At 39.7% G+C, this 26,454-nt stretch overlaps 1 protein-coding gene across 4 annotated transcripts in view; it reads left to right on the forward strand.

Moving 5' to 3' along the window:
* The first annotated feature begins 7,211 nt into the window (after positions 1-7,211).
* Positions 7,212-26,454, forward strand: part of CHKA (choline kinase alpha) — a 31,667-nt gene continuing 12,424 nt past the window's right edge. Inside the window, exons 1-4 of one of the 4 annotated variants that reach the window (XM_061609977.1) lie at positions 15,070-15,158; positions 19,986-20,045; positions 23,071-23,108; positions 23,598-23,651. In XM_061609977.1, coding sequence (XP_061465961.1) covers positions 19,994-20,045; positions 23,071-23,108; positions 23,598-23,651 — 144 coding nt within the window. In that variant the 5' untranslated portion in view covers positions 15,070-15,158; positions 19,986-19,993. Of the gene's footprint in view, positions 7,698-7,840; positions 8,004-15,046; positions 15,159-18,211; positions 18,258-19,985; positions 20,046-23,070; positions 23,109-23,597; positions 23,652-26,454 lie in introns of those variants that run through there. The other 3 variants (XM_061609978.1, XM_061609975.1, XM_061609976.1) reach the window with 3 other exon arrangements.

The following is a 26,454-nucleotide window of genomic DNA, read 5'->3' on the forward strand; positions in this document are numbered from 1 at the left end:
GGAAAAACCACAAGGTGAAATTCTCCCTTCCTCTGTCTTCTCTCTCACACTTGCCCTAATCCCCACCTCTTTTTCTTCATTATGTATGTAGTATATATACTGTGATTCATCTAATGCAAAAACTGCAAGGGAATGTGTTGGTTACCCATAAAATATTTCTTGTCTTATCCCACCCTTATTTATTTATTTATTATTTATTTATTTATATGATGAAGAACCAGAAATTTTAGAATGTGAGGTGAAAGCTGCTCTTAAAATACTTGGAAGAAACAAATCATCAGGAATAGATGGCATACCAGTAGAGTTGCTACAAGCTACTGAGACTGAATCAGTCCAAACTTTGACTAAAATCTGTCAAGAAATATGGAAAACTAAACAATGGCCCACAGACTGGAAGCGTTCAATATATATCCCAATTCCAAAGAAAGGGATTCCCAGGGAATGCGGTAATTATCGAACTATTGCCTTAATATCCCATGCAAGTAAAGTAATGCTCAGGATTCTACAACAAAGGCTCTTACCATATATGGAGCAAGACATGCCAGACGTCCAAGCTGGATTTAGAAAGGGAAGAGACACCAGAGATCATATCGCAAACATACATTGGATAATGGAACGGACAAAGGAATTTCAGAAGAAAATCACCCTGTGCTTTATAGATTACAGCAAAGCCTTTGACTGTGTAGATCATGAAAAACTATGGAATGCTTTAAAAGAAATGGGGGTGCCACAGCATCTGATTGTCCTGATGTGCAACCTATACTCTGCACAAGAGGCTACTGTTAGGACAGAATATGGAGAAACCGATTGGTTCCCCATCGGAAAGGGTGTGAGACAGGATTGTATTTTATCACCCTATTTATTTAATCTGTACGCAGAACATATAATACGGAAAGCAGGATTGGACCAAGAGGAAGGAGGTGTGAAAATTGGAGGGAGAAATATCAATAATTTAAGATATGCAGACAATACCATACTACTAGCAGAAACCAGTAATGATTTGAAATGGATGATGATGAAAGTTAAAGAGGAAAGCACAAAAACAGGACTACAGCTGAACGTCAAAAAGACTAAAGTAATGACAACAGAAGATTTATGTAACTTTACAGTTGACAATGAGGACATTGAACTTGTCAAGGATTATCAATACCTTGGCACAATCATTAACCAAAATGGAGGCAATAGTCAAGAAATCAGAAGGTGGCTAGGACTGGGGAGGGCAGCTGTGAGAGAACTAGAAAAGGTCCTCAAATGTAAAGATGTATCACTGAACACTAAAGTCAGGATCAATCAGACCATGGTATTTCCGATCTCTATGTATGGATGTGAAAGTTGGACAGTGAAAAAAGCTGATAAGAGAAAAATCAACTCATTTGAAATCTGGTGTTGGAGAAGAGCTTTGCGGATACCATGGACTGCAAAAAAGACAAATAATTGAGTGTTAGAACAAATTAAACCAGAACTATCACTAGAAGTTAAAATGATGAAACTGAGGTTATCATACTTTGGACACATCATGAGAAGACATGATTCATTAGAAAAGATAATAATGCTGGGAAAAACAGAAGGAAGTAGAAAAAGAGGAAGGCCAAACAAGAGATGGATTGATTCCATAAAGGAAGCCACAGACCTGAACGTACAAGATCTGAACAGGGTGGTTCATGACAGATGCTCTTGGAGGTCACTGATTCATAGGGTCGCCATAAGTCGTAGTCGACTTGGAGGCACATAACAACAACAACAACAACATTAAGATAAGGAAGGTAAGAGCTTAATTGCAAAATGATCTCAAGATAGCACACGACTCCACTTAGACGAAAAAATAACAAACAATTGTTTCTTTGTTTATTGTAAAATCTATTACAGTATTTAAAACTCAGTAATACAAAATTATATATACAAAAGCTTATGCCATAATAAACAGTCATGAAAGTCTCATAGACTATTTGTTGTTGTTTTTCATGGTAACTAAGAGACATCCCCCAACTGTGAAAAAATAGTTATTGTCTCTGTAAAATATGTTGAAGATTGTATTTATATTTAATATTATGGAGGCTCTTGACTTACCTACCTTAGTCTTCTTTACAGTTTGCAGTCTGCTGGACCTTACTGGGGTCTTATAGTCTGTTGCTCCAAAGAAAGTGGGTGGACCCAGCATTAAGGACTAAGTCACCTTGTGAGGGCCATAAGGCAGGGTATAAATTCTTAATAAACAAACACACAAACAAATACTGGCAAACAAGAATAAAGCCCAAATAATAATGGAAGTTGTAGTATAAAACAACAGAGAGATAAGGCAGTCCTTTGCTGAAGCTGCTGTTGTAACTGAGAGCATCATACGAGTCTGTCAATACTGCCTGACACTGGCAGGCAGGAGCTTAAGTCCCCTCCCTGGAGAATCCAGTGAGGGGCCCAAGCCTCACCCCAAGTTTGCACATTTGATTGTGTGTGAGGGCTGCTGAGGCTCAGCAGTACCTACCCTGTAAGTAGGTCCTGAGCTGCAAGTATCGATCAGGCAAAGGCTCTTGGAGACTGAATTGGGATCCTTCCTGGATGCTCCTTCTGTTGGAGATGAAATAGCATCATTCTTAGTTATCTGCATAACGGAAGGGAAGGAACCCAGTTGCAAGGCCTCAGGCAAAACCAAGGATGAGGAAAGGGCCAAACCTAGGAAAAGATGGATGTAGGATAGTGATTATAGTGGTATCTCAGCAATCTCCTGCTGTGTGGCATCTTTGAAATTTGCTTTTAGGATGGTCATTTTAAGATCTGCAAATGTACATGCATGTACTTAGGACAAACTGACTCCAAATGACACCCACACTACAGGCAAGCTAACTGCATGGAGTCATGCTTTAGGTATGTGAAGTTCAGGGCTCTGAACAGTACTGAAACTTGTGGGAACATATATAGGGATGCTGTCCTTTCCCTTCTGCTGTTTCGGTTAGTTTTATCTATCTCTACTTTGTGTCTGTTAATGCTCTTACTCTAGTGAGATGGCAAACAACATCTGAGGCCTACAGAAAAATGCTTCAGCTTAAGCCACAAAGTCAGTAAGACTGGTGAAAACCAATAGACTTTCATGTAAACTGAGTCACTTCTTACATAAGCACATCCAGGGAATATAGTTTACTTTTCTGGGATTGCTGCCATCTAAGCCTTTTATCTCATGACTTGCTGTACCTGGGACAGGTGTAGCCCTCTGCTCCCCGTACTGTTATCTGAAATCAACACTAAAGAGAGCAGCCTTGCTGTACTTCTGGCAAAGAAGGGCGTTCATTAAAAATAAGAGCTAGTTTTTCAGCCCTTCTGTTTCCAAACTGGGGAAGACTCAGAATGGGTGGGATCTGGGGGAGAGCTACAAGTGTTAAGAATCTGGGAGCAATCTGAAGTAGTGTGTTCTACAAAACCCCTAAGAATATTCCCTACAAACATATGCCAAAGTTTTGTGCTAGTTTTGCTTAGGGCCATTTTTGTGATGTTTGATTTGATTATAAGAAAGATACCGCCCTATTATAAATTTCGAGCCATCACCCAGAGGTCTCTATCTTTCTTCCTCCTTCCTGGACGCTGGATATGAGGATGAAAATGGAAGAAAGTAGAAATGAGGCAGGAGGTCATAAGTAGTTCAGCAGCTGCTACAGGGATGCAAAGCCAGGGGTCAAAGACACAGGCTCCATCTGAACTATGGATTTAAAGCAGTATCATATGTCTTTAAATAGTCACAGCTTCCCTCAAAGACTCCTGAGAACCGTAGTTTATTAAAGGTGCTGAGAGTTGTTGGGAGATTCTTAGTGGTTTAAACAATCAAGCCTTCTTTCCAGAGAAGTCAGGGAACTGTTGTTCTGTTGGGAATAGGGGTCTAGTCCTGACAACTCTCAGCACACAACTCCCAGGATTTTTTTTTGGGGGGGGGAAGCCATGGCTGTTTAAAATGGTAGGATACAGCTATAAATGTAGTGCAGATGGGGCCACATTCTACATATTCTGTTTTACATAATGACAGAGAGAAAAAACTACTGAATTACTGGCATTACTAATTTATAGAACTATAAAAAGATGAGGCTGGAGTTGGTTTCTGGTTACCAGCTGCTTATTCAACACAGAGCTGTACTGAAGCCTGAATAACAAGCTAAAATGTATATACTTCTGCATCCAAAAGTATTGGGCTACCCATAACATATACCTTCATGACCAGGGCGAAGCCCTTTCAAGAAGACCAGCTTCTTTCTAGTAAAAAATGTTGTGTTTGTACTTTAATGCATGATGCCCCCGGGCCACAATTATGAATTAGGAACTGGAGATTTAACACACACCCCTGCCTAAGGTTTGGGCCACTCCAAATGATATCCACTCTAAAAGGAAGACTGTTTTCTTTGAGATGTCCAATCATTGTTTCTGGCTCCATTTTGGTGCAAGTTACACTCAGGCATACTGCCATTGTACCAATAACTGAACATATACATATGAATTTAAAAATGTAGGTGTGAATCCAAAAATACAAAGTTTTGCCAACTTATATAAACCACAGTGGAAAGATAGTTAACAGGAATCAAGTATTATCGTGGTGGGAGCTGGAAACTATACAAGATATCCTCATTCCTCTACTTTAACCACTCTTACCTTTCTCTGTAAATATAATTTATGAAAACAGCATTTGTAAATATTTTTGTTGGCTTAGCTTGAATTTATTATTCTATCTCAAATTTCTAGTGAAACTAAAAATCTTTTTAGTAGCATCCAGCTGCCAGTCATGCCCTTTCCAGTGCTACCAACAATTCTGTTTCCTTGCTCCTTTATTGACTGCACAAAATCCATGCATAGATAGGCCATTTATTGCTTAGAGACTACTTCATGCAGCCCACATGCCTTCCCTGAAACCTAAAGAATTTCACATTTACTCACAGAGTCAACAGAGAATTTGCACTGCATGTAAAGAGATCTCCAGGCCCTTCCAGATAATCTGTTTATTGAGCATTCATTTTGATTTGTTTCTGGGAAGATTACACAACGCTGGCAATTTTAAGAGCATTCATTCTGATTTTTTTGTGGGGACATTAGATGACATTGTAACAAAACAAGAGTTATCCCACACTTTCCAATGCATTTCCCCATCATTGTCCTTATTGCAAAAAGTGTGGGGGGGGGAAGTGGATTTGTTGCACAAGACCTCCCAGTCAGCAACCTGAATTTGTCAGTATGAGATTGAATTATTGAATTATCCTTCCGGAAAACAGCAACAATCTGGAAGTGCCCTCTTGATTAATTACTGATCATTTTCAAAATATTATCAGAAGTGCTGGTTTTGATTTCTTACTTGAAATTGCTCAGAAGTTATTTCACAAATTCCACCTCTTTTCTCTGTAAAACAAATACTATCTATACAACATTTTATTTACATGAAAGCAAATCCTGACTTTTTCTTGTACTTCCTACACCTCTGCAGGAAATATGTAATGTGTGAAGCAGTCTCTGAACCTAAAGAAAGGAACAGGAGGAGGACATAGACTGGAGAGATGAAAAGCCTTCTCACCGCAGTAGACCATTACTGAGAGACATTAAACTAAAATATCTTAAGAAAGAACATCCACCCCAAAACTAGTCTGACCTCTTTCGCAAGCATATGTCATTGCTATTGTTTCAGAAAGCCCATCCTTCTATTGCCAGTTGAGTAATAACAAACAGTTTTTGACATGGGCAAAGAGAGGACTGCATCCAAGATGACACAGATGCAGTAGGGTGAGTTGTAGCCACTTCTGGCTATTTCTATGATCATTTAAACCACATGTGGATTTTTATTAAGAGCACCCTGCTTTAGAATGCAAAAGCTGCATATAGATTCAAGATCTAGAGAGCTCTTTTGGATTGATGGGTTTGAAAAAAGTACCTTCATTTATTTATGACAAAAGAAGCTATCGGTTTCCCAACCTGGAAAACTGACAAACTGGTATCACATGAGGATGATGTCACCCACCATGCCAACAATTCGCCATTTTTAGGAGAATCAAAGTGAATCCCTTCCCAGCCTGAGGGAATGTTACTTTTTTCTCTGAAGTGAGTGGAAATAATAAACAAAGCCAAAATGAGGAGGTACGTTTTAAACTATCAGTTTATTTCGTCCTCCTTCCTAAGCACTGATGTGACAATAGGTTCAATTCATTACACTCCCATGAGTCAGCAGCACTTGGGCCCTGTAACTGGTCATATGTTTGAACTAAATGTGAGTGGCAACCGTTTTTCTCCCTTTCTTTTAATATTTGGCACATACCATTCATTGGCCAGAAGTAAGTATTTTAATACCACGGCTTTCCACTGCTGACTGCTTGGCGTTCAAAGCAAGTGCCATTGCTGTCGCCTTGAACGGAGACTTTGCCACCGCTAGCCTCACGATAACCAATGCCGCATCAATTAAATACTGAATACGACATAATTAGGTATTCTTTGCAGCCTCTGAGCAGACGCTGACATTCTGATATATTCTTGTGACCTTCCGGCGTAAAGGGATTTAGTTTTCACACAGCAGTTCTCCCAGCTCTGGTTTATTTTCATACCCTTCCATCTCCGATTAGCATTTTCTGATTTCTTTTTCCCTCCTTCCCCCCCCCCCGTTTTGTTCGTGATTTGGATACGAAACAAAATAACCTCTGGTCCACGTGCCAGGAGAAATGTAGGAGGCTAACTGAATAGACCAAGAAAAGAAAATGGAGTCTACAATACAAACAAGGGAGGGGAGACACAACTGGCGGCATGGGAGGGTATGTGGAAGGTACCACTGGAAGAGGGAACGCGGTGGCAGAGAAGGAGACTGGGCTCACAAGATGGGGGTGGGGTACGAAGGTTGGGCAAAGCTGCCTCCTTTTGTACGCGCTGGAGAGGAGAGGGGAGAGAAACCATCACCTTGCTCTTTTTCTCCTGTTTCCACTCCCTCCCCTCCTTTCTCCGATTCCATTCTCTCAATTTTAGTCTATGTGTATCATAGGGATACGCGCGAGCCTAGCCGCACCAGATAACCAGAGCAACGGGGAAGGCAGCCAATGGACTACCCGCGCCCTCTGGACCAATCAGGAAGCGGCGCGGCCGCAACCTTGCAGTTAGCTCGGGCCTGTAGCCAATCAATAGAGAAGAAGGGGGACGGGTGGTGGGGCGGGTGGAAGGGGAGGCTGATGAGCGAGAGGGGAACGCGTGCACGAGGTCCGCGTGCCGAGAGGCTATAAGAACCTTGCGGCCGACGCGCGCCACAGACAGACTGCGGGGCTTGTCGTTAGAGGCGCGTAGCAATTTTATGCGTGTGCCTCTGCCGTTGTTTCTTTTGCCTCCCGCGCTTTCGCTCGTCTCTCTCGCTCGTTGACCATGAAGACCAAGTTTTGTAATGGTGGCGAAGCCGACTCTTCCCCACTCGGGCTTCTGCTGGGGTGTGCCCCGGGCCCGGTCTTGCCCGCCCTCACTCAGTCGCCCTCGTCCCCATCATCGCCACCTTCCTCTCACGCTGAGGCCGAAGTGAAGGAACTGGGGCTCCGGGAACAGCAGCAGCACCAGTCTTTTGATCTGCCGCCTGCCCCGCCAACCCCTCCCTCCCCGCCGGTTGAGGAGCAGCCCGACCCCCGCACCCGCCGCAAGGCATATCTTTGGTGCAGGGAGTTTCTGCGGGGGGCGTGGCGGGGGCTGCGGGAGGATCAGCTGCGCATCACACCCATCAGGTCAGCAACTTCCTGGGGGAGGGGAGCGCAGGCAGCTTAGAAAGGCAAGGCACGGGGAGGAACTGTGGCGTTTCTGACCATGTGCACAGTGTGTGCCTTTAACCGCCTGCTGGCTCATCTATTGTGGGGAGACGGGGCCTCTAGGGAGGCTTGATCCGTGGCGGCGTGACTTTCAAAAACCTGAACGGAAGGGGAAGGGGGTGGGGCAGGTCTTGTAGTACCTGGCATCTTTTGTCTCTCAGAATCTTGCCGATACGAGTTTATGAAGGGATCTCCATAACGCTTCGTATTTGGTCCCACTGAATGGTACGTAGTGAAATACCGGTCATATGGTGGTAGTTTTCGCCAGAGGACTTTGTACTGACTCCCAAGAGTGCTGGAAGGACGGAAAGAGACCTGTGGTTTTGGAAGGAGACAGATTTAGTGCTCCTGAGTTACCTGTTGGTGTCTGGATATATCTGGAGATGTCTCTGTGTATTGCAAGAACAGTGTTATGCATTCTGTCTGAGAACATTTGAAGATACTCAATAGAGAAATTAGTGAAATCAATCATTGACTTATTTCTGACATAATACCAAGCCATTGTGTGCACTAACCATGCTTTAGAACCCTAACAATGGTTTGAGCTTTCAATTGTAGAGGCATATTGTAGTGTAGAATTGCTTGCCTACTTTTATGCTTGTCTTTTCCATGCTACTATTGCTAGTGGAGATGCCTTTGAAGGTAAACGATTGACCCTAACTACGAATTCAGACATCACACCAAGGTATAATTAGCACAAATCATTGTTAGCAACCTGTGTGAAACCATAGTTTCTGATTCCATTTTGTTATGATTTCAGTTTAGATACCATAAGGAACCATAGTTAAGCTTCTTTAACTACAGTTAGTGAATTGAGCTATCCCTGATGCTAATGCAGGAGATGGATCATCATAAGAACATAAGAAGAGCCTGCTGGATCAGGCCAGTGGCCCATCTAGTCCAGCATCCTGTTCTCACAGTGGCCAACCAGGTGCCTGACAAAAGTAGAAAGTGATATATTTGGAGGACCATTGACTTTGGTGAACATGTACATTTTTTTATCCCACTGTAGTCTGTGTTAAACAGGTTTTCGGAATGCACCAAACCTCTTGATTGTGAGAGCCAAGCCATCCACACTGATAAAACTTGTCTGTTGTTAACCTAAAAGCTGTTTGGCCCAACGTAGAAGTCACTTCCATCTTAGGAAGTTATATGAATTCCATATGTCGCTTATTACGTATGTGGCAAAATTGACATGTAGGTTTGCTGTGTTTACACTCAACAAACGAGATTTATTCATCTTACTATTTTGAAATGATTTCTACATAGGTAAAGTTGTGTGATATGATAAGAGTTGACCATGATCCTGGAGGCTTTTATTAACTTATATTAGCCCAAAGTAAAAAAAGCCTCTTTGTTATTAAAACTCATGAAATGCCCCACTAAGTTGACTTTGTTACTTGTCTAGTCATTAAACAGATTAAGGGATGTTCTATTAAAGTTTTAGAGGTGATGCAAAGTTTTAGGCAATACTTTTAAAAACTTGGGTTCAGCTTAACTCATAATGTGATTTCTGAACTTTGAAATGTGTCTTTTGAGATTTTTTTGAATGAGACTGTATGAGTCATTTGTTGGCAACAAGTTTCTGTAGTATCAGGCGCCTTGCTCTGACTCACAGTGCTAGCATTGAGTAGATAACTTGCTTGCATATAGTATGGGACAGTAATTAGGAATGGAAAGTTTTGTTCTGGTCAACTGCTACTAGATTTTGTATAATTGCCTCTTGAATTAAAAAAACACTACTTTTGAAATTACAGCCATTTCACATTTCAAAACTCACAGCTGAATAAACTTGGGTCAGTGCCAAACGCTTGTCTGAACAGCCGTGTTTAGAATTTAAGAAGTAGTTAGATTGAACTCTTAACTATCATGCATCAACATTCACAAGTTACTGGACTATTTGTATATTTGGCAGAATCATATTGATGCGTAAAAAAGGTCATAATATCATACAAAAGGTCACAGTATGTTGGGATGTTCTTGCAGTCCAATAAATTAATGGAAAATGTCCTTTTAAGTATCCTTGGGAATGTAACCGTATCTTTATATCTATATCACTTAAAAGGGGGATTTTCTTAAACACATAACTGTTTGCAGCTTTTAGCATAGTTCCTGCTGTTGAAAGCTAAATCATCTTAGCAGCATTGTGTCTGTATTCCTGGAGCTGCTTTTTTATTTAACTACTCTGAATCCATGTTTTGTATAAACTGGACATTCTGAAAGGAATTATTTTAGAATACAATCCCATGCTTGCCTGCTCAAAAGTAAATCCAATCAGTTCAGTGGGATTTACTCACAGGGAAATATACACAGGATTGCAGCCTTAATGTGCTTTAGGAATAATCAGGAAGTTCTTGTGATTAAATTCGTGCCTAATATAGTAAAACTGTCTAAATAACATATTTGTACTTAACATGCAGTTACTCTGAGTTTTATAATATGATAGATGAAAGAGGCAGGGAAGTTGATGGGTGCATATTGCCTACTCAGGGCATCAAACTAGAAACTGGCTTCTAGGGTTTTTTTTACATAAAAATGAATGGATTGTGATCTTTGATAAGATTTGGCAGTGACCTAGTTGTCAAAAGAACTGGGGACTGCATATTCATGTATCTGCATATTTTAGTACGACTAAAAAGTAAAGATGCTGGTGTACTGTTGTTACCCTGACATTGTTTTGATGCAAATAACAAAATAACCTATTTGGAGTGGTGAAATGAAAGTGTTAATAATAGATGCCTATTGAGTCATGATCCTCAACATGCATATGTATTGAACCAACTGAACTTGTTTCCAAACAAGCATGCTTAGGCTTCAGCTGGGAACATTTCTTTACTTGTTGCTACTTGCCTATTCATGGAGGTCTATCGCCTCATTCTGGAGTGGAAAAAAATGCTTCCTTTCTTTTAGAGCCACCTTCACCAGTGTTGACTAGGGGCTCATGGGAGTTGTTGTCAAAAACATTTGGAGGGCAACTGGTTGCTGAAGGCTTTTCTAGAGTGACCCAATTTCCAAGGGTTGCCAGCTTTTTGGGTATTTTAGGCCTGTTTATTTATCTGATTTATATCCTGCCCTTCCTCCCAGTAGGAGCCCAAGGTTTGGAAACCAAAGAAACAGTTGTGGTCACCCATCACACATTGCAACCTATTATGATTACCTACAATAGAATGCTTCTTTCAACCCTAACTTCAGCCGGGATGGGAGGATGCTGTGGGCACCCAGGATGGCTTCTGTGGGTGCATGTGCACCTGTGGGTGCCATGTTGGAGACCCTTGTATCTTCCAAATGTTTAAGACTCAGACATTATTAAATAAAAATTAGTTTTCTTCCATGAGGCTTGATTTCAAAAGCATTAAAGAATTGTTTTCTGCTAATGTGAGATTTTGTTTGTACTTGAGGGAGAAGATGTATATGGTGGGAGGTGCTTAATTCTTTGCCCACCTCTTGCTATTCTGGTACAGCTCTTTTCTCCCCCTTCCTATTGTGGAGTTTGACCAAGTTTTGTTAGAGTCAATACATTTCTGGAACCCTGTGTAGAAAGGAGTTGATTAGAAGACTGCTGGTGAAAAACTTAGGTGTACACATCGGCTGTTCTGGCCCACATCTTGCTCTGTTGAAGCTGCTTTTCCTTCATAAAACAGTTTTTTAAAATATAACATGTAGTTCTATTCTTGGAGCATTGATTAAGAGTTATTAATGATACTAGCTGTTTTGTCTTTGTTTTCTGGTGTGCAATATACTCTTCATACATCCTTAGGGCTCTTGGTGATCAGTCATTGCAAATTGAGAGCTTTTCTTCACAATGAAAAAAACATTGTGACTGCTGCAGTTTAGTATTAGGATTCTAGTAAATGATTAGGAGTGAGTGAATAATTCCAAAGATAGTCTTGGGGTTGTAGAAAGGTTGTCTAACTGGCAGAGAGTAGTTTCTGGTACTTGTTTCTGTGGTATCTTTGTGTAGTTTGATGCTCTGGACACAGATCAGGTATAAGCTCCCTGTTTATTAAGTTGGGCTTTTCTGCCTCCAGTTAGAAGAAACCCAACAAGCAAAAGCTGTCTGTTTTATGTGTTCACTAGCTTCATAATTATACTTAAACTAGTTGTGGAGGTGTCGTCTTGCTTCTCCTGTATAAACTCTATGAATGGGAGAGCACAACAGGGCCTGCTTGCAAGTGTGCTCCTCCATTACTACTTCAGCAGTGCAAGCACCTGTAAGGCCCCTTGGCATTGTACTTCAAGTGAATAAGGCAACAGATGCTTTCATAGGCATGTTCCTGTAGATGGAAGGCTCCCTTCCCCCAACAAATTTGATACATTAATAGTATGAGCTGCTCCGAAGGTAAAACAGATAGTGATTGCATGCGAATGAATTGGTTTAAGTTTCTTTTAGTACATGAGAACTGCAGGCAGGGATTTCCCCTTTCTAGCCTTTAGAAACAAGCCTGCATCAGAAGCAGTTGGTCTGTTGAGAATTTTAAGCTAGTGTGCGTTCTTCCTCAGGAAAGAGAAAGCCCTGCCCACCCCAGTCTCTACAACACAGCCCTGTTTAACACATAGGCAGCATTACTGAAGCTGTGTGAAAAAGGAGACGTTTTAGCTCTACACTGCAAAGGAGCACAGCACTGTTTGCCCCTCAAATGAGGGATGATTCCATCTGCCTTTTAAGAAATGGGGAGGGGTAGTGTTAAAGCTGCTATGTGCAAAACTGTCTGCATTCTTCTGTCAGTGAGCTCTTTAAGTCTATAAAGGAGAATGAATGCTAAGTAAGGAACAATTCTTACTTGCCATGGATAATGTGGCTTTGGCTGTCTGCAACTTTTATAATCATAGGGACATCAAAAGTGCCATATACTGACTCAGAGCCATCTAACTTAGTCTACCCTGACTGGCAATGAAGCTGTAGGCTTTCAAGCAGAATTATTTTCTAGTCCTACCTGGAGATGCCAGGAATTGAACCTGAGACTTCATGCAAAGTATGTCTTCTACCACTGAGCTACAGCTCTTCTTCTGTGTAAAAGGAGGAAGGAAATTATAAAAGAATATTTCATTAGCTTACAAAAAGATGTGCTTGAATGACCTCAGCCTTTATCATTAGGCATGAAATAGATCACTGTGACCATTGTAATTAAACCAATAATTGTATGATTCAAGACTCATTACTTAAGAATAATATATTATTTATATGGTGCCATCAAGAATACATGGCACTTCACAAGTCTTCATAATAAACAAAAGTGTTTTGTGACAGTGACAACAAGATAATTTAAATTTAATTGGGAAGACAACATAGGGAAGGGTAGGGGTTCACAAACATAACTGAAAGGGGAAGAGTGTTTCACTTGGGTAGACTTGCAGTTAGGAATGAAGACTTTAAGGGGTTAACTGAAGGCAGTGATGGAATATCTTAAAGCATCATATTTACTCCATTATAGTGCTCATTGAGACCGGCATCCTAGCCATCCACAGCTCTTCCATATTAGCTCTTTCTGTTGTGTTCTGGCCTGTCTTGTTCCTATTTCTTCCACCTGCTGTTCTCTTTTTCAGTCTAGTGCCTAGCCTAGTTGCTTTTTTTCCCCCCAGCCATGGTGTGCCTTGGTTCCCTATTCCTTGGCTTCCTTGTTTCCTAGCTGGTACCTCTTTTCCATTCTGCTTTTCAGAGCTAAGCTTCTGTTACTAGGCCTGTGAGGGGTTATCTTCATCCAACCAGACCCCTCATAGAAGTTGTAAGCTTCATTTGCTTTCATTCCCTGAGTATTTAGAAATATCTTTGAAGTTCCAGCTTACCACAGCAGTTATCGCTGTTCGTACTCCTGCTGTAAATAAATATTTGTGGCTTTAAAATAGCTGGATGGATTGGACTAGTTTTCTGAAAGTGTAGAATTAGTTCAGAATATAGATACTATGTTCATTGCTCTGCTAGGTAATTCTGTGAAATTTAAAGAGCATAATAGAAGCTTTTTAGGCAATGGGGAAACTTTCCCTTGCGTTATCTGCTCTATAGTCCGACTGCTTGTGTCCACAACCTCTCCTTCAGCAGCAGCACCTCATTGCCAGCACCTTAAACACTGCTTCCAAGCACGGATGCAGTGTGAGGAAGAATGTGCCATGCCAGTTTGGGTGGGCTGCCTCTCAGGGAACAACCTTCCTCCATCTACAGCTATGCTCAGGCTAGAACAGCACTCAGGGCTGAACAGTGCCCAACCTCCAGATGTCTTCTCCACCAGCTTAAAAACTTGTTTCAGAATGGGGGCCACAGGGGGAATAAATGCAATGTACCTCTCATGCACTGTATCTCTCCTTACCTTTCCAAAACCAGTTGGAGTCATGCCCAACCCAAGAGCTATCTATAGAAAGCAGGAGGAAGATAGAGGCAGTGGATTAAATACATATTTCCTCATAGCTGATGTGAATATCAGGTGCTACTACAGGGGAAAAATGGAAAATGTTTAAATTAACTCAAAAGGACTAATGGTGGTCAGCCAATTCATAGTGCATCAGTGTAGTGTACCTCAAGGTGTTGCTGTGATAAAATGGGATAACTATCTTAACAAATATGCTTGGAATCTAGTCGTGTACTGTATCTATTTTGGTCCTGCACATTGTCCAAAATTATTTGCTGTTCTATCTTAAACAATGGCTTTAGAGACAATTAATGCACTGTAGCATTAGACATAAATTTCTTCCTAATTCTTCAAATTTAAATACAGATTTTAGAACGAGATAATTTCTTAAATTCAAGCTGTGCATTCATTAAAAAGTTGGAGTAGAGTATTGGAGAGCAGAGTCCCTACTCAACCATGGAGCTCACTTGAATGACCTTTAGGCACTAATCAACCTGCCTCACATGATTGTTGTATGGATAGAATGGGGAGCAGGAAAAGCATGTATGCCACTTTGAATTCCTTGAAGGAAAGGTAACATATAATGTATTATTGACTGATTGAAGGCATTTATATACCGCTTTTCAGGTGGACCTCACAAAGTGGTTTACATTACAACATACCTAAACACAATAAAATCATACAAAAATTTCAAATCAGAAATCAATTTAAAATTGTGGAAATATTTTGTCAATTGCCTGCATAAGGCTGATGATGTAGAAATGTAGCAATAAGATCATGAATGCTGGGGGGGAAAGGAAGTCTGTAAAAAAAAATCTCTTACATGTTTAGTTGGCTAATTCTGGACTTTAGAATGTGAACTGCAGCATCCCTGTGAGGACAGCCAGTGTTCATATGATGTGCAACTCTTAACACTTGTCTTATTAGGGGAGGCCTCAGCAACATGTTGTTCCAGTGCTCGTTACCAGATACCATAGAGACTGTTGCAGATGAACCACGCACTATTCTTCTTCGTTTATATGGTGCCATTCTACAGATGGTGAGTATTGAGGGGTGGGGTGGGGTTTAAACATCTTGCATTAGAATAGGCTTGAAAATACTAAAATGATACCATATTGCACATGCATACACAGATAAATTTGAGAGCTGTCAAGTCTAGATTTATTCATTACTTTTTGCCTAGAAACTGCACTGGTTCCTATGCAGATCTCAGATTGAGTTGTTTAGTTAGTGTGATGTATTGTCTTGTCAATAATACATGCAGAAGTTTCCTGGAGTTTTAATATTCAAAACAGTTGTCACTTACTGCCCTGTCTGCGTTTTGCAGACTCAAACAGCATTGGTGGTAAATCTGTTAATTGTCTAGAATTGAGTTGGAACATTAACTCTGGGCATTCAGCAGCTTACAAATCTTTTCCCAAAACTCTTCTTCCAAGAAACATGTACCGGGCTTTTAATGCTGGTAATCTAACACCGCATTTGGTAGAAGCACCTCAGTTTCCCCTTCCCCATTTTGTCACTTGAAAGTGTATTAATATGGGTGCAAGCGAATGAAAATACAAAATGGAGGACATGATAAATTCACTGGTGCAGTAGCCATGGGCAGAGAATTCCTGTAGGTTCAGTAATGTCCCCATTTATTACTTTGGGATTTTACATGCTGCCTTTCAGCTACACTTCACAATTTACACAAAAAATAATGGATAAAAATACAAAACCCAGAATCGCAATAACCATAGATGCAACACATAAAAGCAATTAAAACTTAAAATCAGGGAGAATAAGAATGTTTTTGCTTGGTGCTCAAAAGAAACAATGTGGGTGCCCTGGGGAGGGAATTCCACATGCAGGACACCAGCTTGGAGAATGCCATTTCTCTAGTTGCCATCCACTTGTGTCAGATGATGAGGGTTCCTGGAGAAGGGCCTCTGAGTTGACATCAATAAATAGGGAGGCTGACATGGGTGCGAGCATTACTTCAGGCACCTGAGTTTCAAGCTGTGTAAGCCTTAAAGGTAAGCATCAGCACTTTGAATTGTGCTTGGAAATGTGCCAGAAACCAGTATTTCCCTACTGAAAGTGGGACTCCCAAGCCCTGCTTCTGTCCAGGGATCAGCTGCACTCAGGAACAAATCCCAGTATGGCTTGTATTGGTACCACATTTAAAAGGTGTCAGGTGCAAACCCTTCTTGCAGAGGAACTATCATGAGCGCCCTGTAACACTCCCAGTTGTACCTTTGGGGCTGGGGCTGTATCTGCTGTGTAACTGATACGACATCTGCAGGCTGGAGTTTCCCCACCTGTGCAATAGTTGATCATGGGGGTTACCAGGATAACTGTGGCCAGGCTATCCCTATCTAGAAGAGACTGCAGCCTAAGTTGATGAAAAGCACTCTGTGCCACAGAGGCCACTTAGGACATGTGACAGTAGTGGATCTAGGAGCACCTCCAAAATGTGAAACTGATCTGTCTGTGCTTTTGGACTTCTCTATTGAGCCTATGGGAATCCTTCACACACAGGCACTACAGTACATCTGCAATGGACTGAATCATGCCATGTGTTTTTATGCGATGTCTATGCCTAGCCACAGAAGTTACACTAAGAGTGCAATCCTGTGCTCATTTACTTAACATTAAACCCCACTGAACCCAGTGGGGCTTGTATAACAAGCCTTGCAGTGTGTCTCGTGAGTAAATTCTCCAGTGAGCAGGAAATGGTCTTAGACCCTATCTTTGCTAGTAGGATTGTGTTAAAATTCTTTGTCCATGTAGACACTTACACAATCCTGAATTTCCAGTTGTTGTAACTAATAGACAAACTCAGAAGATGGTTGTCATTTTTGTGTTCTGTACACAAGAATTTATAATTTAGAAAATTGCTAAGCAATTAAGATTTAACATGTCTTGAATTGCCTGTTTCCACCTCTTTTGAATTTAGAATTGTTAACAGAATGACAACCAACATCTTTGTATTAAAGGAGTTAATGATGCTGTGACCGTAATGTTCATGATCTTGCTGGAGAGTATTCAGCTTTGTTCTGTAAGATGTAGGTAATCCATCACAGGTAGAAGGAGAATCTTCTCCTTGCACTTGCTATCATCCCAAGGGAGAGAAAATGAGTTCTGCCTTAATGCTGAATGGCAGGTATATTGTGGATAAAGGGATAAAGAAAATGTGTTCAAACTTCCAAATGCTTATAGGAGTGGGGTAGAGATTCCGCTCCCATAGAGCTCCCTCATTGTAAACATTTGGTTAGTCCCCAAGAGATCTTTGCCTGCTTGTACTCCAGCTTATATAATTGGTATACACTCCATTTCCACATATTGAAATAAAGTGTACTGCATTCATAAAACTGAGGATACAGTGAGTATTACTGGGGTACCAGTTTGTGGTTGTAAGTATGAATGAATATTGGATTCTGTATTGCAATATACAAAATACTTGGATTTGGAAATCTATAAGCAAGTTACTGCTTAAATATATCTTTCTCTTCTTAACAGCTTAGAAGTGTATTACAGTGAAACAGTAGCCTGAACCACTGGCACTAAGACTACAACTAGTCTAAACTAACAGTCCAGTGACAATGACACTTAAGTGTTTTGCATTAAAAAATTATTTAAGCCGCACCAGTGGTTTTAAATCTTCAACATGAGTTAATTACATATAAATAACCTTTAAGCTGCCTACAAAGTAGAGGGTAGAAATTAGTGCATCAGTGATTTTCTAACTTCATTTGAAAAAATGAGGCAGCGTTTTCAGAATCTTACTTAGTAATGTGTATGGAATTTCCAGAATATCTGTTGTAATTATAGTACTGTGAAAAGATTTCCCGTTGAACATCCAAGTTTGGAGAATCCTAAACTAGAACATGGGCACATACTGCTTCCCCTCAGTATCCACCTTTTTTTAATATAATCTTCTGTGACCTTTCATGAAGAAAATAATCACAGAAGCTCTGAATTTTTTTCAAGATCCAGTTTGGCCAATCATTTGAGTGTTAATATCCTAACCTTTTTTCTCTTGGTATTTAAGATCTTTTTGAGATATCTAACTTCCTTTATTTCCATAGTGGCAGTGAAATGACTGCTCTTGTTGGTGCAGTTCACTAAGTGTTAAGTAAGCAGAGACAGTCCCAAGGTAAAACTTTCAGATTATATTGAGGGTCTCAGTATAAACATTTGTCTCTTCCAGATCAGTCTTTAATGCATAAGCAAACTGACTGTGCTGTAGTTCTAGATCTTTTATCTGACATCTTAAGGGACTTCCTTGAGCATTTGTCATCTTGGCTATAAATAGAAATAAATTTGAAAAAAAAAGTTATTCTGGTGATGGTATTTTTTAAAGTCCCAAGGATGCTGGTTTTAATAAATGGCAAAGATACCCATAACTTTTCTAATTCATTATTACCAATCCTTAATTGCCATTTGTATGGTTTAGGACAGAAACACAAGGCAGCACCTTGTGGGTTGATTTTAAACCAGTAATAGAGAACCTGTGGCCCTCCAGATATTGTTGGGCTCCAACTCCCAACAACCCCAGCCAGCATTAGCAATTGTCAGGGATGAGATGGGATGGGAGTTGTAGTCCAACAGCATCTGGAGGGCTGCAGGTTCCTCATCACTGATTTAAACCAATGACTTTTCGAATAGAATTAAAGTTTAGCATCCTTTGTTCAAAATTTTAAAATGCTTACTGGAGAATATCTGCAGATTTCAATGAAAGCCACTTTCAAAAACAAACTGTTATTTACAGGCTAATCATGACTCCAGTTTGCTTGTCATAAATTCTGGAAGACACAAATGTCAGTACATACTGTTCAATTTAAATTGTTTAAGTTGGCTAAAGTTACCATTCAGAAAGGGCACGGGGCCTTTCTCAGTTATAATAGCTTTTATTTTAAGCCACTTTTTGTGCATGTATGATATGAAGGCAGGAAGTGACCTTAGGTGGGTTGATCTGTGTAAAAATTGTAAGCCTGGTTGAGATTACTATAGTCTCTGATCACATAGGTGAGCTACTTAAGAAGCCGTGTATCTGTGCTTGTGTGGAATTGTGGTTCTAATTAAACATTAGTGTGCTTGAAAGGCAAACACACGTTACATTTAAGATTTCCCATTTTCACTCCAAAAAATTGAAAGGATTTCTTCCTAGCAGCAGTACAATTCTGTTGTGTATAAAAGATCACTAGAGTTGCTGTTGGCCCCAGTGCTTAGCTTTAAAAGGACTTGTTTTTAGAAATGATTTCCTTGTAATGAAGAAACTAATGTTGGTCCATCAAGCAATTTGAATTTGGAGTTGAAGTAATTATAACTTCTTGCTACTGTACACCTTTACAAACTAAAATTAATAAGACTGCAGTGTTAATTATATTAAAGTAGTGCTTAATTGTAGCAGAAGTCCCATGTTTCCCAATTAAAGGGAGAACTGGATATATTGGCTCATGCCCTATTTTTGATGTCCAAGTACCAAACTTCGTTTTGCTATTACTAACAGTCAAATCAGAATACTGCATACAATAGGAAGCATTTAAGACTACTTAATCTGTGTATAAGTCTTATCATTTTCAATCATGTAGAGGATAAGGTTGGGTATATTGAGTGTAATTCTGAGGTATTGCATACCTGCTTTACTTTTTTCAGCTTGTAACTAAAAAAAATAGACTCCTGTCATTGTAATACTCCATTACTGATGTGATTCTTGCTCTTAATGTCTTGTAGCAAGGAATAACCACAAATGCCTCTTAGTGGCAGATAGTTTGATAGTTGTACTCCTTTTAAGGGGACACTTGTTTTGTTGGGTGGCGTTAAGGGTCTTCTCGGGGTAATGTACCATTTTAGTTGTATGTGCATGTGTTCTCTGCTGCAGGCTTGTCCATGCGATCGTGCCTAGAGCACTCTGGTTTCCAGGTGACAGACACGATTCACGGTATAGTATGAGATCTCTGAAGTTGGAGCATTCTCTACGGGTTTCATTTCTTTATGGCTCAGAGTGTGAAGTTGTCATGAAAGTGCTTGCCTTATTAACATTTTTATAATATCCAAACAGTTAAATGAGAACTATGAATGCCAAAACAATGCATTGAACACCCCATCTTCCTTCTGCTCCTTTTAAAGGATGGTAACTTGATCAGAAGTAAAAAGGATTAGGGATGATCTTGGGTTTTTTAGGACCTGTAGTAATAGCATCTCTTGTTCCCTTTCTGATGTGGTATTCAGAGTTTTCAGCCTTGAGCAGCCTCTCTATATAGTCCCAACATAACAGGTTTTGTACTTGTGTTTTAAGCCTAGAATGCAGAATTGTGTACAAAACTGCCAGAGATAAGACTTCACCTTGTAATAATTAGATGCAGGTCTGCCTATGTCCATGTCTTGTAGAGCAGCTTTATAAAATAGGTAATGCCAAGCTCTTAACTTTTCTGATGGTGTTGTCTTTCTGCCATTCATTCCTAAACTCTGTACTTGGGTTTTAACATACTATACAGATTCCAAGTCTGCATTTCAGTTTAGACTTGTTGCTCATCTGCTGATAGAAGACTTCTGAATTAATTGTTGCTATATGAAAACCCAGTACACATGTAACCAGCTTCATGTTTTGGATGTCCTATCCTCCTAGTTAGATTCATATGATCACTAAATTACATTCTTGCCTCATCTATTCTACGTAAATAGAAATGGAAAAAAGCAAAACATAACTGATCAGCCCAAAGTGCAGTAATATATGATGATCAATATTACTAGTTCATTTTGGCTGTTGAATTACCCTTGTGCTTTCTTTTTTTAAAGATCATATTGTGCTGCTAAAGAACTATAGTCACATAACAGCAAAAATGGTATCTCCTGCACCTTAATTTTATATGGAAGATTTCATGCATAATAGCATTTTGTGTACTTTATAATTTTTGTTATGCGCCTTCAAGTTGATTATGACTTATGGCGACCCTATGAATCAGCGACCTCCAATAGCATCTGTTGTAAACCACCCTGCTCAGATCTTTAGAACAGGACAACAAAAAAGGTAGAACAAGAGCCCTGTTCCAAAAGATTAGAGAAATGAAAGGGAAATTTAAAGCAAGAGTAGGGATGTTGAATAATCAACAAGGGAACATTCACTGACTGACCGAGATGAAACAAAAGGAGGATGGAAGCAATACAGTGAAGGACTATATAAAAGAGATGCAAGGACGACAGATTCATTCACAGAAGAACCATATGATAAAGAACCAGAAATTTTAGAATGTGAGGTGAAAGCTGCTCTTAAAATACTGGGAAGAAACAAATAATCAGGAACAGATGGCATACTAATAGAGTTGGTACAAGTACCTGAGACTGAATCTGTCCAAATTTTGACAAACATTTGTCAACAAATACTGAAAACTAAACAATGGCCCACAGAGTGGAAGCATTCAATATACATCCCAGTTCCAAAGAAAGGTGATCCCAGGGAATGCACTTTATAATAGTAACTGATAAAATGATTACATGATTCCCTTGTCTCTTATGTCACTAGACAGCCATGGACTCTTGTGAAAAATGAGAGTTAATGTGGTAGCAACTCCGCATGCTTAAGAGACCTGTTGTCTACATGGCTCACTCTTATTCAGCTGCTCTTGCTAACTATCGGGGAGGAGTCTTGACAGCAGATTTCACAAAGATATCGGTGTATTAGATGCATTCTCATCTTAGACCTCTGCTTCAGGCTGCAGGATATCAAACCATTACAACAGCTTTTTCCTGCAACATATTAACCTTGTTTTTGGTAGAAGCTGTACAGTAACTTTCCTGTAATCTCCTTGGAAATTGGCCATTGCTTACACAATAAGAGTCCTGTTTTAAGAAGATGCTACCTGAGAAGATACCTGGAATGTGGTCATACTAGTCCAATGGCTTTTGCTTCAGCATTTCCTTCAAGGTTTTTTAGCTTTAATGTGTTCAGGCCCACTCTTTTGTTGCCTGTAGTGTAGAATTATTTTGCAGTAACCATATCCATCCCCTTTTCTTTCTCTTCAAGCAAGAAATCAATTTGGACAGCTGAGTTTTTAGGCATCTGTTTGAAGAGTCCTAATATAAAAATACCGAACAGTCTTTCAGTACTTGTGAGATCCAAGTAAGTTAGATACTATGATCCTGGGAAGAACCTCTCTAATCCAATTTGCTTCTGATAGATTGTACCATCATAGGGGAGCATCAAGCAGGAAATACTTCTGGGTGATATGCAACTTTGACTGCTATTCAAGAAGCAGTCAATGAGAGAAAATAGGGGCACTGGCATAACATTGTATAACATTGCTATTTTAATACGCAGTTGTAAACTTGCCCTTGTGAATATTCAAGATAATTTATTGAAAGGAATGTAGTTTTATAGTACTGTAAACTTATTTTTCTTAATTATAGCATTTAAATGGAAAGAAATACTATTTATAGGAAACCGTTTAATTCAAGCTGGAACAAGTCAGCTGTGAGAAATCCAGAAGCTTTTAAACAATTGGTGTTATTTGTTCATTTGGTACTTGGTAAAGGAATATTAGAGCAGAAATGTATCCTCAGTTCCATTATTTTCGTTTAATATTAATAATGTTAGTCAAAGGCTTCCTTTAAGGGCCTCTAAATGTAGTTTGGTTTTAAGCAATGTTGCAGAATTGCAGCGTTAGTAGCCATAGTAATCTTCTGAATGGAACTGCAAAGTGAAGTATGCTTATTTGTTTCATGGCTTTGAAATCCACAATGGGGACTGCAAAGCTTGCATTCCTGCAGTTATAGTAAAAGCATGTGCCATTGAGTCCAGAAGCTAAAACACAACTTGGACCTTAGAAAATACTTTGTAATAGGTATTAAAAAGCACACCACAGTCCACATGGTCTGGAACTAATAAATGCTTTGCTTGCTTACATTGCTTTGAGAAGTGACATAAGATTATCTCTAAAATGTCTTAAAATATTGTTGTTACTTTACAGTAAAAAAGAGAACTGTCAGCAAGTTGTTACTGGGATATGTGAGTGCCTCCTTTACATGAAAAACTAGATAAAGTATTATGTTTAAAATTGTGTTTGTTTATTGTTATAGCTCCCTTTACTTATTTTCATTGTACAACTGGCTTGCATCTCTGTTGCAAAATTAGGTTTATATAAAATCTTACTTGGTCCTTCCATATCTGAATACTTCTGTGTACTAGGAATGTTTGGTTCCCAGCTGTTGTAATCATACAGAAGACCACATCTTGTGCAGGTGGTCTTGCCTGGTGGTCTTGGATATATCCAAGCTGATATATTGGATTTCAATGGCACATCCTTTTTTAAGTATCTGGAGTGAAGTCTCAAGTGAAGTGAGAAAGGAGTTGTGCTTAGATGTCTGATTCTGATAGATCAATATCAAGTAAATAGTAGTAAAGCTTTCCAAACCCTCCTACATGTGGTGGCTGCAAGTTATTGCTTATGTTGATTTTCAACATCTCATTGTAAATGTTGACTTTTCTCATTCATAGAGGTCCTGTAATAAAGGAGGATCTGGACAAGCTCAGAAGGAAAATGATTTGCAGGTAAGTGCTGCCTTGCTTCAGTTTCCATATCAGGCTGATATAAAGTGCACCATGTATTTGCTGTTACAGGTTTTATAACTGGTTTCAGAAATAATCTTAGCAGTTTCCTCCTCTCCAGGTGCCTTTTGTTCTTGGTTTATTTTGCTAGTATGTTACTGAGATGGATGAGCTTCCCAAACCTGTCTTGGATTAACTTGGAAATTACTCAAGATCTCTCCATTCCCCCCCCCCAAACCAGAAGAGCTGAGCTAATTTGAGGGGTTGGAAAAATTGCACACCTTCCTCTGCTCTTCTCCCTCTTCCTGTTTCATACTTCAAACAGTGCTGGTCAGAGGAACAGCGAGTGTGTACAAAGAGGAAGTTGTTGTAGTAAGATTGTAGTATGTGACGGAAAAACACCTATAAGGACAATGTCCTAGAATTATATTTAATACATGAGCTTTTAAAATGGTAATATGTCTGATGGCCTCTTCCTCTAAGGTAGGCTGAAACCATCATAATCATTAAGTGCTTTAATTTTGATGGATTCCTGAAACTCCAGAGAAGTGAATGTAAATTCGTATAATTAAAAATATTTAAGGTAACTACAGTTGATGCATAAAACCCAAGAAGAGGAGTATAGAAATTACTTAGTTTTTAACTTTGCAAATAAGATTAATTTAAAGATTATCCCAAGTCCAAGAACTACAAGATAAGTGGTTGGTTATTATATTTGTTTTTGTTTGTCTCACATAGCTTGTGTTTTGTAGTTGTTAAGCACATTAATAAAACTTAAACAACAACCTGGCTCTCTCAGTTTTTGTGGAAATAAAAGAAAATGCAAGTGTTAAGTTCAGCCAATGAGTTGGGTTAAAAACGCAGCCAGGCCCCCTCAAAGTTTTTTTATCCACTAATACCAGAGGGACCTTGACTTCAGTACTAGCTTCCTTCATTCCTTCTAATAATGAATGCACCTATCAGGCTGGAAGTGAAACAGAGCGCTCAGAAATGAGGTGGTGGCTTCTGCATGTTTGAAGGAAGCGCTCGGTACATAGAAATTCATATGTTTGGCATGGCGTGGGAGAACAGAACTCCCTTATATGCTGCCATTGACATTGTATAAGTTGAACAGTGAGGAAGGGGAAGCATTGGTCTTCCAACTCATGGGTCAAGTCTGTTGTGAACTGCCCAGGGAGCTTCGGCTGTGGGGTGGTATATAAATTTAATAAATAAATAAATTTAATAAATAAAATAAATAAGACCCATTACAAGATCATATCCTAATCTAAGGTGGGTTGCAACAGCAGCACTACCACCATACAAATATATGGTAAAAGATGAAGAAATGGCCCCCTAAATGGTTAAAAGTTGGGTCCAGCTTGTAAAAGATTGAAGAATCCTGTCGAAAAGAATCCTGAAGCTGACAGTTGTGTCCCCACCTCCAAAAAAGGGCAAGGGAGATTAACATAAAGATGTTTTTCAAGAAGCAGGAAGAAAAAATAAGTTTTTCTCTTCCCGCTCTTCAGAACTGTTTCTCCCCTATCCTCGGCTTATATAGTTATAAAATGCTTGGGTTTGGGGCTGGTGGCCCTCTGGCATTACACAGCATGGGAAAGGAAGGCTGAGAGGAGGGGAGAAAGTGTCCTTTCCCTTTTCCCACTCCAGATTTCCCCCCTCTATTGCGCACATGCACACACACTCTCTTTAAGTCTCCTATTCCATGCTGTTTGGCACCCCAAACAGGAATGCTCGTCTCAGGAGATGGAGAAGCACTGCAATATTGTGTTGCAGGCCCCACTTGTGCTTCCTGATGGTCACATTATCTGAATGATATTTCAAAGGAGTACAGTATAGCAATATCATACAGCACAATACTCTTCTCTCGCTATAGGTAACAACCCAGTTACAACAAGCAGGTTTGTGGTGCCTAAGATATGACACAAACATCTATGGCTAGAGTCTACTTTATCAGATGCACGAGAGTTTTTTCTCTGCCTCACTCACTCACATATAGAAAGAGACACACCCCTCTGTCCATACCTGCCTGTGTATAGAAGGAGAAATCATAAATTGTGAGGTCAGATAGTAATGAAATGTGAAAAAGTTCAGCCTATGACCATCCTATGCACCCTTTAAGATAAGAATAACCATTCACAAGTTGTAATAACCAGTAATAATAGAATTGCCTTAACAGGAATTCCCATGTATTCTATGACTTGACTATAGACAGTGAATTTTGAATAAGTTGGCATTGTTCTAAGTAAGTCATGAATAAGTTGGCAAACTGGAAACATGCAAGTACCCAGAGCAGTGCCATTGACCTGAAAAGAATTCTAGTTTACTTGGGCTCTGAGTGTGCATAATACTCAGAGTACCCAGCTAGAATGCCTTCTGTTGTGGCGGTTTACTTTCCAAGTTCATTACGTTGCTTCTGTGACCTTATTTTTCTGTAGCAACAAAATTCTGTGAAATACTGTCTCTATTTGTATTTGCTCCAGTGTTTTAAAAACATCGCTTTCTCCATGATCTTGGGGTTCATACGTTTTGTATTTCTAGTGTTTCTATTTGTTTTCCCCAAATAGGTTTCAGTGGCAAACAATGATATACATGGCTAGCATTACAATTTGTAAACTGATTTTCATCATGTGCATTTATACAAATCTTTAATTTTAAGGATTGTTGTCGATAGGATATGCAAACATTTCAAGTGACCTGATCAAGTTTAGGTAATAGTAGATGTATTTCTAGAATATTATTCTTCTGTCACATACCTAGCAACTGTTTTTGTATACCATTATGTATCACCATAATTCATACTGCAAAC

Source organism: Rhineura floridana, chromosome 2, assembly GCF_030035675.1.
Source record: "Rhineura floridana isolate rRhiFlo1 chromosome 2, rRhiFlo1.hap2, whole genome shotgun sequence".
Classification (NCBI taxonomy): Eukaryota; Metazoa; Chordata; class Lepidosauria; order Squamata; family Rhineuridae; genus Rhineura; species Rhineura floridana.